Source organism: Schistocerca nitens, chromosome 1 (genome assembly GCF_023898315.1).
Source record: "Schistocerca nitens isolate TAMUIC-IGC-003100 chromosome 1, iqSchNite1.1, whole genome shotgun sequence".
In the NCBI taxonomy this organism is placed as follows: domain Eukaryota; kingdom Metazoa; phylum Arthropoda; class Insecta; order Orthoptera; family Acrididae; genus Schistocerca; species Schistocerca nitens.
In genome coordinates, this window is record NC_064614.1 from 768,907,550 (window position 1) to 768,919,748 (window position 12,199).

The following is a 12,199-nucleotide window of genomic DNA, read 5'->3' on the forward strand; positions in this document are numbered from 1 at the left end:
TACCAAATTTGAACACACTAAGTGAGGAGAGAGAATGTATAAAAATGAGTCATGTTAACATGCATTTAATGTAATTGGGACTGGGACTTCCAAAAAGGACATACTATACAGAAAAATGAGGAATGTACTAATGAGATTCCACTGTAATCTAAAAGATGATTGCTTGAAGTGAAAGGTTAAAACTCATGTTAATTTTTGTTAAAGCAATAAAAACATCATGCCCACTACTGTTAAAATTCTTTTAAAAATTTCAGTTTCAATTTTTAAAGGCTTTACTTCACAGCAAAATCACTGAGAAATGAATCAGATCTGAAAAACTGAAGAAGTATCAGAAAAGGGAAACAACTGATAGCTCTAACATCTGTAGCAATAATTCAGATATGCAAAAGGTATTATATAAGATTATCATCAAGAGAACAAAGTAATATGTAACTGAACAAAATAAATATGGGTTAAAAGACACAAATACAAATTTAAAACAGTGACAAAAGTCAGAATTCTGGTAGCATAGTAGTCATGCCTTCAGACTGTCTCAAATAGAGTCCCTCCTAAGTTAATTATGGAAATATATGACATATTAATTGAAGAAGTTGCCACTTACTGAGAAAGTGTTTTCAGCTGAGGAAAAGAAAACAGTACAGAAAATATGGAATATATTATACTTTCTGTTATGCATCATTTAATAAAACCAAAAGAAATACTTTTGTTCCAGGAAGATAACTGTCATTAGCCAGATCATCTATGACACAGTTTATATTATATCTTGGCCACAGGACACTATTCACAGTAATCCTGTAGTCTGAGAATATGGCACTTGCTTTCTGATGATGCATGTACACCATGTATTTTTATTTACAAGGTAAGCTGTAAGAATAAATTTCTGTTGACAAATGTTCTAAGCTGGAATTTCATCAGGCTCTATCACAGATGATTGTAATTTAGTCTTTCCATTATGTAAGTGAGGTACATCCTGTCTGCAAATACCAACACATAACAATTACTTGGTATCTTGTATTATCATCCATACAGACTTAACTTTCACAGATATTTTCTTCCAGGAAGTCTGTTCTGTGTGCAACGACATGACTTAATCACTTCTAGTCTGAAACTTTCCATTGTAACCTAATATTTTTCTCAATGTTATTTTGTTATTTAACCAAATAATGTCATACTTTGCAAGGTTCCTCTCAATTTTGCTGCTATAATGGCATTCCTTCCCCCCCCCCCCCCCCTCCCAAGAATAACTTTCACCCAAAGCATTGATACAGAGAGGCATTAATATTTCACAGACTATCTAAAATTTGTATGTGCACCCTTTCATCTCACATATGCTTGTTACTGCCTTGCTACATACCAATAACAGTATGTAAAGATACGCCTGTCACTGAACTTCCTTTTCTCAAATAGTATGCCAAAAGCTTCAGTGTGCTTGCTGCTGAAGACCTCCTTTTCTCAAATAGTATGCCAAAAGATTCAGCATGCTTGCTGCTGAAGTCATGTGTTTCTCAGTGGGAACTTTTGAGAACAGAGTTTTATTAATTGCTTTCTGCTGTGTTCATCTGGTTTTGAGCTGTTCGTGTTGAAATGAGTACATATGCAAAAATTTTTTAACGAATTTCATGGTGAGGGACTGTAAAAGCAACACGCATTTTATGTTTTTCCATAAATGAAGAAAAAAGTTAAAAGAAAGATTTACATTGCTGTATAAAATTTAGTACAGAAAGAACTGCATGAAGTTTATGCTTCACTAAATCTGGTTTCAAACATTTAAAAAATGAAATTTCTCAGCAATGAAGCACTGCAGTATGGATGATCTTTCACATCAATGGATAATAACCATATGGAGAGTCTTTAAGTAGTGCAACGCATCAGCTGGGATCAGAAACTTGTTTCACCTTTTGTGTCATATATATCCTTCCTCCTACCCTCAGTGCTTCCAAACCCAGGCAATGGTAATTAACTATCCAGTGCACGTTGTTTGTACAGTCTCATTGAATGTGTGATCTTTTTTTCCTTACTACCAAATTTTTCTTCACAATTCTTCCCCACCCCTCTCTTTTTCTCATATGTACTTTCTTTTTCTATTTTCTGTATTATGTATAATTGTTATATCCCCCTCTCCCACTTTTCTTGTTATGTCTCACTTCACCTGGCTCCCATATTTTTTTGTTTCACTTTTCTCTCCTCTTCATTTTGTTACCTTTCAAATCTATTTCCTTTGAGTTTAAGGACCATCTTCAAATTACCAATTATCAACATCTTACTATTAATAATAGTTCAGACATTCAACCTTGATTGATAGTCCAGTATTATTGTGTAATCATTTCCTCTTCATTATATCTTGATTGGTCTATAATTCAGATAAAATTTTCATATTTTCAACCATTATACATTAAACCTTACCCCCTTTTTTTTTTTTTTTTTTTTTTTTTTTTTTTTTTTTTTTTTTTTTTTTTTTTTTTTCCTACCTCTCATTTTTGAGCTGACGGAAAGTGTTGCAAGCAAGTATGTAATTTTTTATTTTTCTTATTTTTATGTTTGGCATTCCAAAAACATTGGTTTTTGTATCACTGACAACTACATTTCTGTCATGGATATTATTAGTACTGGATTTTTACATTAATTTTGAATAGAAATAAACCACTTATTTACAAATTAACAAAAAAAGGAATAAGACTGTTAAACATTTAGCTTTCAGGCAAAGCCTTCATCAGAAAAGGAAACACACACACACGCATTCATTCAAACATGCAAGCACACCTCACACACACATGACTGACATCTCTGGTAGCACAGACCAACATGCAACTGTCATGTTGAATGGAAGCAGTAGTCTGGAGAGGTCAGGGAAGGGGAAGGGATAGGAGGGCACAGGTAAGGGAGTAAAGAGCACAGCCTGGCAGAGCAAGGAGGGACTAGAAGGAGACATGACAAGACTGTCACCTGGTGCAGCATCGGGAGGCTGTGGAGCAGGCAAGTTAGGGAGAGGGAAGGGGACTAGGAGCAGAAAAGGAGAGGAGCAGGGAAGGGGATTTATGGGTCGGTGCATTGGCAGAGAGTGGCACACAAAGTGGCAAGGGGGTACGAACAGGAGGGGGGTGATAGGGCAGAAGAGGTGGAAACTGTTGGGTGGAGGATGTGGGGTAGTAAGTTACCTTAAGTTGAGGCTGGGATGATTTCAGGATCAGAGAAAGTACCTTAAGGATAACTCCTGTCTGTGCTGTTCCGAAAAGGTGCTGGTGGACTGCAGGATCCAGTTTCCTGAACTGCGTAGATGGGAGTTATCATAACAATAAATACCCCACTCCAAAACTATCCCTGCCTCAACCTAAGAAAAACCTACTGACACCACAGCCTCCACTCAACAGTTTCAGCACCTCTGGCCTATCACTGTCTTCATCCTGATATCCCCTCACCCCTCAGAGTTCCACCCACTGACAACACACCCACACCCACCTGTCGTTCCCTTTCCCTGGTCCTCTCCTTTTCCGCTCCCCATTTTCCTCCCCCCTCTCCCTCTCCCCACTTTCTATTCCACAGCCTCCCAACACTGTGCCTGGTGGCAGTCTTGTCATGCCTCCTTCTAGTTCCTGCTCACACCACCAGACAGCACTTCCCTCTCCCAACACCTGCACCCTTTTAGCACTTCCCCTTTCCTGTCCCTTTCAGACAGCTGCTTCTGTTCAACATGACAGTTGCATTCCATTCTGCTTTTGTGAATTAATGTGTGTGTGTGTGTGTGTGTGTGTGTGTGTGTGTGTGTGTGTTTCTTTTCATTGTGCCTGTCTGCAGCTCAGTGTGTCATCATTACAGTGAGTAGTGATCTGTTTTTTTCCTTACATTGTTGAAATTCTAACATGGAGGTTCCATTCTTTCTAAATTACTTGGATATTTATATGGAGCAAAGGTCTCCAGGTAAAATATGAGCAAAGTTATGAGACAGAAACATAAATCCAGTGAATTGTCACACCCAAAACATTCTCAGATGTGGGCATTTAACCATAAATATTTCAATTACAAGACTATAGAGTTTATCAACCTTTGGTGAATTACCTTAAAAGCTGAAATGAAGTTGTATTCATTATGCCTTGCCAGCCGCTCAAGAACACGTATAACCATCTGCCGTTCCTCAAAATTTAGGAAATTGTGATCACCATCATTAATTGCCAGATGCTGTATTGGAGTAATTGTAGGTGCTCTTTGAAGTCCTGCCTGTGTAACAGCTTCTTCAACTGCTTCAACAAGACGAAGATACTCTACAAATCCTGGTTGCTTAGGGCTCGCAAATCTGTGGAAGGGTATTCCAACAAAAATAAGAAACAACTGCAACTTCTTGTGCAAAAGACAGTCACTATATACATTTGAAAGGCTCTTATTTAAAGAACAAAACATACAAGCATGTTGATTTCTAATTGAAAATTACTGTTTACACCACTCACGTAGTTGCTCACAGAAATAACTGTTAGCACTCAAAAAATTAACTAAATATCAAAATAGTAATGGTAAGTTCCATTAATTAGTTCTCTTTGCAAAACTAAATTATCGTTTAGAATGGATGGGAAGTAAACTGAGAATAAATTAGTGAAGTAGTTGTTATAATTGCAGCTGAATGTTGTGCTATCTTCATTTATTCACCATTAATGACAATTATTATTATTTAGAATCTGTCAAGAACACCTTATTTTTCTTTTTATTTAAAGTGGCCACAAATAAATGTTTCTAATTATAAACTTTTAAAATTATTAAAAGAAGTAATTTAATAGGGACTGAGATGCATCTGCTGCATTTAGAATCCTACAATTCAAAAATTAAGACACAAAAGAATTAGTGACATTAGCTGCCAGTTGGCATTGATTTAAATCAATGGGAAAAGTTGAAAATATGTGCCACAATGAGACCTGAACCTGGGTCTCCTGCTTACTATTCACATGCACCGACCAGTCTGCCCCTGGGACACAGTGGTGATCACAACTGCACACACTGCCTTAACATGCCTCCCATCAGACCCAAATTCTCAACTTATTCACACATTACTAATGAAGCCCCCCTCTGCCCACTATCCTCATTACTCACAGCACTTTGCCAACTCCCATAAGAGTTCGAGCATGGTGTGCATCCCCACTGAAGTGATCAACTGGCAGTCTTAACCATAAATATATGTAGTGTCTGTGCTTTCAGGCACTGCAAGGATAGTCCGTGCAGTCGCAACAACACCTGTGTTCAGATGGTGCAATGGTCAGCACATCTGCCTAGCAAGCAGGAGAACTGGGTTCAAATCTCAGTTCGGCACAAGTTTTCAACCTTCCCCATTGCCTTAAACCAATACCCACTAACAGCTAAGGCCACTAATTCCTTTGTGTATTGATTCATAATGACTGCGGGATCAAAATTGTGTCCAAAAGAACAGACCACACATATATAATTCAAAAACTGTTTTTCTACTTGTGTGTTTATGGATGAACTTATACATTTGCACAATAAAAGTAATTATCTTTTATTTACAAAGAACATTAAAAAAAGAATACTAACAAGAGTCTCATATGATTTACGAAATGAAGTCCTTTAACTTAAGAATAAGTTTCTAGAGATTCCTAGTTCGCCGTCTTATTTCTCTGAATGACTTGTTCACGATATTTTTGCCAGAACACTGAATATCACACTGAACACTAAACAGATACAACAATTATTTGAAGATATAATTTATTTTATTACTATGCACAAACACAATTACTGAGAGCAAATGATAATGGGTGAATGTAAAAATTCCACAGTGTTTGAAAAGGTCTTTGCATGACACTTACTTACTGACATTGCACAATATTCCCTTACCTGATTTTAAAGAGTGAACACTTTATATATGTTAACAGGAGTGTCACATACAAATATCGGTTGTTACATGAAGAGGAACTGTATCTCAGAAATAAATACAATGACCTACATAGAGGCTAATAAACCTGATGTGCTAGTCGTAACTGAACAATGATACTTTGATGGCATAATTACTATTTATATCAAAAGAAAAATTCACTTGATAAAAACATAAAACTACAAAGGGTCAAAATGGCTGCCCAGTACTTGCCTTGAAGAGATAAAATTTGAAGTACTGTTGACAGATACATTTAAAAGTAGGAAGGGAATAAATATAGATCAGGAAGATTGTAAAGGAGAGGCAGGCCACTCAAACCCTAGATGGCATTTTTCCACTTGCACACTTGTCCTCAATAATTTTGTTTGTGCCTAATAATACAATAAATCATCATTAGCTTATACACTGAAGAGCCAAGGAAATTAGTACACCTGCCTAACATCACGTAGGGACCCCATGAGCAAACTGAAGTTCCGCAACACTATGTGGTATAGACTCGACTAATGTCTGAAGTAGTGCTGGAGGGAATTGACACCATGAATCCTGCAGGGCTCTCCATAAATCTGTAAGAGCATGAGGGGGTGGAGATCTTTTCTGAAAAACATGTTGCAAGGCATCCCAAATTTGCTCAATAATATTCATATCTGTGAAGTTCAATGGCCAGCAGAAGTGTTTAAATCAGAAGAGGGTTCCTGGAGCCACTCTGTAGCAATTCTGGATGCATGGGGTGTCGCATTGTCCAGTGGGAATTGCCCACGTCTTTCGGAATGCACAGTGGACATGAATGGATGCAGGTGAACAGACAGAACGCTTATGTATGTGTCACCTGTCAGAGTTATATCTAGACATATCAGGGGTTCCATATCCCTCCAACTGCACACACCCGACACCAACAGAATGCTTATGTACATCCACTCCAACTGCACACACCCCACACCATTACAGAGCTGCCACCAGCTTGAACAGTCCCCTGCTGACATGCAGAGTACGTGAGGTTGTCTCCATACCCATACATGTCCATACACTCGATACCATTTGAAATGAGCTTGTCCAACTGCACAACATGTTCCCAGTCATCAACAGTTCAATGTCAGTGTTGACGGGCCCAGGCATTGTGTAAAACTTTGTGTCATGCAGTCATCAAGGATATATGAGTGGGCCTTCGGCTCCAAAAGCCCATGTTGATGATGTTTCATTGAATGGTTTGCATGCTGACACCTTTTGAGGGCCCAGCATTGAAATCTGGAGCGATTTGGAGAAGGGTTTCACTTCTGTCACATTGAATTATTCTCTTCAGTCATCATTTGTCCCATTCTTGTAGGATCTTTTTCCAGCCGCAGTGATGTTGGAGATTTGATGTTTTACTGGATTCTTGATATTCATGGTACACTTGTGAAATGGTCATATGGGAAAATCCCCATTTCATCACTATGTTGGAAATGCTGTGTCCCATTGCTCATGCGCTGACTATGACACCATGTTCAAACTCACTTAAGTCTTGATAACCTGCTATTGTAGCAGCAGTAACAAATCTAAGAACTATGCCAGACACTTGTTGTCTTATTTAGGTGTTAGAGACTGCAGTGCTGTATTCTGCCTGTTTACATACCTCTGTATCTGAGTAGACATGCCTATACCAGTTTCTTTAGCACTTCAGTGTATAAAGAGATAGTCTCCGTTGCAAAGCTATTTTTATTATAAATAACTTGTTTCATCTGGTTACTCAGATTTTTCTAAAAGAAAAGGAAAAGTAAGGATGTAAATATATAAAACTACAAGTTATTAACTTCAGTGAATGTGATGCATCATACATTGGACATTTATTGAACAGAGAAGGTGAGGCATCTGGGTATTTTGGTTATACTGTAACCTTTTGGGATACCTCGTTGTTGTTATGGCAACATTTGATTCTACAGTACTTCTTGTTCTTTATATTCTTTTAATTTTTATGCATTTTGAATTTTTATATTATGTGCTGTAATAATAGTGATCTATTACTCCATTTACTAACTTGTTCTCCTGATACATTTGATATATATGCTCTCTACACTGCACTTCACCTAGAGGCTACAACTATTTCAAGGAAATTTCTATTATTTTACCTGCCTGTACCCATCCCTCCACCCCCTTTTATTTTTGCCTTCATAAAATTTGCCCTGATTTTTATCCTTTCTAAGTTTGTACACTTGGTTTTGTTCCAGTGTATCTTGTTCAAAGATTCTTCCTTTTGATGGTTGTTACCATTGTCCTGAGTACCCACACGAACGACTAAGGTGACACAGTGGTTAGCACACTGGACTTGCATTCGGAAGGACGATGGTTCCAATCCAAAGCCAGCCATCCTGATAGGCAAATAAGGGATGGTTCCTTTGAAAGGGCATGGATAACTTCCTTCCTCATCCTTCCCTAATCTGCTGGGACCGATGACTGTGAAGTTGGTCCCCTCCCCTGAATCAACCAGTAAATAAATAATCACCCTACTATTCAGTGATATGCATTGCTTTGATGGCCTGTCATGAGTGTTAATTTGTTTTTTAAAAACCTTTTAAATTTTTTTTTTATAAATTTAGTGCAGCTTAGAGCAACACTCTTTAACTTTTAATGTTACATAATTATATCCTTGCTTTCTCTTTTCTTTTAGAAAAATCTGAGGAAGTTTTAACCAGGTGGAATCTGTTATTTGCAATAACAATAACTATGCAACTGAGACTGTCTCTTCATGTAATTATGAAAACCGATCCCTGTATCAATCAGCCTATCATGGAGTGGAATATGCTTCATCATTAGCTTGTTGTACGGGTGGGTCCCTCTCATCCTCAAGTCTCAGTGAGCTGCCTCCTTTTTAACATTGCCACTTTACTGTAAACTGAAAAAAATTATAATGGTATAACTTCAGTCGTGAAGGAGTTCAACAATGTAGCAATAATTTTAAAGTGCTGGAATAATTACAAATACTTAGCAAACATTGGTATTTACAGATTATGTACAACCTATTGAATAATCTGCATAAATATTGTCATTACAAGGCCATAAATACTGATGTGTTGCTAAATGATGCCAATACAAGTGAGTTAGCATACATTTGATTATAAATTTTCGGCATTACTCCAATAATACACAAGCCAACTAGGGACACTAACAGCGATTCACAGATAATAAAACAAGTAATGATTCTTTTTCCACAACACAATCATCCTAAGGTCTACTATCTCTGATCACCATGCAGTTCAGTTTCAGCTGCACTCATGGGCTTCACTAACAGCAGAAAGATTTATAAGTAAAAATTTGTGCACGGTGATAACATCGGTATCTGCAAGTTGTAAATATTTTACATGTGGCACTTCCCACTGATTTTTATTACTGTTTTGACATGAAATATGTTAATAGTGTAAAATATATAACTAAAAATAATTGTGCAAGTACTAATATAACATTTGCAAGAGAAGACTTATGGTTAAGTGGATAAGCAAAAAAGAAAGATTACTATATAAAACCCAAACTAAAACAGCCTTCCAAAATTAACATTATTATTATAAAAAGTAGTTAAATGAAACCAGACACTATACTGTAGCAATACAGTTACAACACGCAAATAACATTAACTGCTGCATCAGAAATATGGTAAAATTTTGCCGCACATTGACAAGATACTACAGAAATTTCACTTTCAATCACAATAGAAATCCTGAAAAGACTACATGAAACACAAAAAACTCTAATAATTATTTTTCTTGATTTTGTAAACCATCGATGACAAAATACTTCATTGCAGTTTCAAGAATTGTCGCTCTGAGTATGGAATGCACTTTCTCCTACTGGTAACAAAGAAATAAGAAAACTCATTAAAACTATCAGTGAAGGACAAGACAGACTAACTATCAGCACCATAACAAGTGTGTAGAAAGTATTTCTCAACATCTGCTTGCAGTAGTTAACTGTGTAAGTGAATTTGGTGTCTTTCAAAGCAGAATGAAAGAAAAGTGTTAAACAGAAAATACAAAATTCTTAGTCAATTTCTGTTTTGTCTTTCCAAAACCAATAGAAATGGTGATTTACAATAAAGTGATAAATATTCTGAATAGAACCAATTGAAACTTTAGAATCCAATTATGAGTTTTTTAAAAAAATCCACTAGTGTAACAGATGTTCAGGGATACATGGAGTAGGAAACATGTCACAGGATAGATTTTAGACTCCCCAACCTGATCAAGTGATTCAACATTAGAAGTTATTTAAATCATTTATCCATTCATGCAAGGTAGTACCACAACCAACTCGTAGCTACCAGATAAGATTGGGGCAGAGTACAAGATCATCAGTCTTTTTAAACCATATGCAGGGCCAAGTCACCTAGTATATTCGAGGGCTGCTGTATCGAGTTAAAGGACCTAAATATCATAGTTGTTTCTATTTACAGAGTACCAGAGAAAGTTGGAATTGAAGCTTTTCTGGCCAAATTTCAGTGCCTCCTTGAAAATCTAAACAAAGGAAAAGGAAAAAAGGTTGTAATAGCTGCTGACTTCAACATTAATGTCCTAGGTGAAAGCAACGATGTGTCCAAATTCACTGACATAGTAAAAAGTTTAGGTTTCAAAGTAAACTTTAAGCAAGCCACCAGGGTAGATGCACATTCAGCCACCTGTATTGATAATATCCTAACCAACTATGTATTTGAAGATGTCCATAAATTTTGCTGAGATCTAGGAATCTCTGACCACTCTGCATTATTCATAGAACTACCAAAAATTAACAAAGAAATTCCATGTAACAGAAGCTCTATGAAAAGGAACTTCAATGAAAAAACTTTAACTGTATTTAAAAATAAGTTAAGAGTGGCTGAATGGCTTTATGACAGCTTTATTTCAAGTAGTAGTAACTTTGACAAATTTTAAGCAGTTTTCTTGGGGTGTTTAATGAAACTTTTTCACTTAGAACCACATGTAACAAAATCACTGGTAAAGTTAAATGGATAACTCTGGGTATAAAAATTTCTAGTACTAGGAAGAGGCAACAACATAATGAACTGAAATATAATAAAAACAGGTATTTTACTGACTGTTAGATGTTATAAAGCTACCTTCAAAAAAGTTGTGAAAGCAGCCAAACAAATGGCAAACAATAAGTTTGTGGCACCGATGAGGTCGACACCAGCATCGATATGCATTCGTCTTTGGACTCTGAGCATCGTCTTTGGACTCAGAGCATTGTCTTTGGGCTGTCCCACCATGTTCAGTTTTTTGTGAGCCTTACAAGTGTTTAGGTGAATAAATGAACTACTGCTAAATGGGTGTTGTTTGGTGTAACCAACCCGAACGTCCCCCTCACTGGTGACCCCGAATTGTAACGTCTTCCATTTTTGCCATTTTACTGTGTCCGCGACATCCGCGTCAGTTATTCTCATGTGTATTACATCAACACAGCATTCCAACAATGACTTCGGCCCAGCACTTAACGCTGGATTTTGTGATCAACATGCATCGTGTTGCAGGCAATGTACACCCACCAGGACTGCAACATGATGCCTCTCACTCAATGATTTCGCTGGACGTTTTCGAGCCTGCAACAATAAGTGAGGTTAGGAGTGTTCATGACTCCAGCTATCAAACGCCTTTGTTCCCGCCATATGTGCCCTCCCTCATCGACTGTGCAGTTACCTGTTATAGATCTCCGTGTAGTGTGGGACCAATGCCGATTTCTGCAAATGCTTCATCAGACAACCTACTACCGCAAGGACAACGATTTGCCACACCGAAATCCGTGCAGTACCACGCACATACCTGCCATGTGGCCGGAACTGCTTTGTCCTCAGTATCTGACCTCGCCCGTGCCTGCCTCGGTTCAGCATCAGCACATGCCTTCCTACTTCGATTCCTCGTGCTGCAACAGAAACAATTACTTTTTATCTGTGCCTGACCCCCACCTCCATCCCACTGCTATGCCTCAGTGTTTTGTGCCACGACATTCACCTTATCCACACACCGTTTTGAGTGGAGTGACTACGAACAGTGAACATTCACACACCCCGTCCCATGTTTGACATCATTTCCCACACTGTGCTTCTGGACAGCCCACACCTCCGCAGCCTCCCTGCAACACAGGTGGCCCGGCTCTGGTCATATGTTGAGCTTTCCACAGACTAACACGCATTCTCAAACTTTGAACTTTTTCTCACCTGTCGCCCCTGTGCCTGCTCCAGTCGAGCTTCTGCTACCGTTCTTGGCACATCTCGGTGCCTCATCCGCGTCAGTCTTCTGCGACGCGTCAATCCAAACACACCCACAACGTGTTGAGCTTCCGCAACCGCAATCAACACATTACGGTGTCTCACCCGCG

General features: G+C 38.0%; 1 protein-coding gene across 1 annotated transcript in view; it reads right to left on the reverse strand.

Moving 5' to 3' along the window:
- LOC126202244 (uncharacterized) overlaps positions 1-12,199 on the reverse strand; it is a 272,489-nt gene that overhangs the window by 4,007 nt on the left and 256,283 nt on the right. The window contains exon 12 of the mRNA XM_049936853.1: positions 4,054-4,288. Coding sequence (XP_049792810.1) covers positions 4,054-4,288 — 235 coding nt within the window. The remainder of the gene's footprint in view (positions 1-4,053; positions 4,289-12,199) is intronic.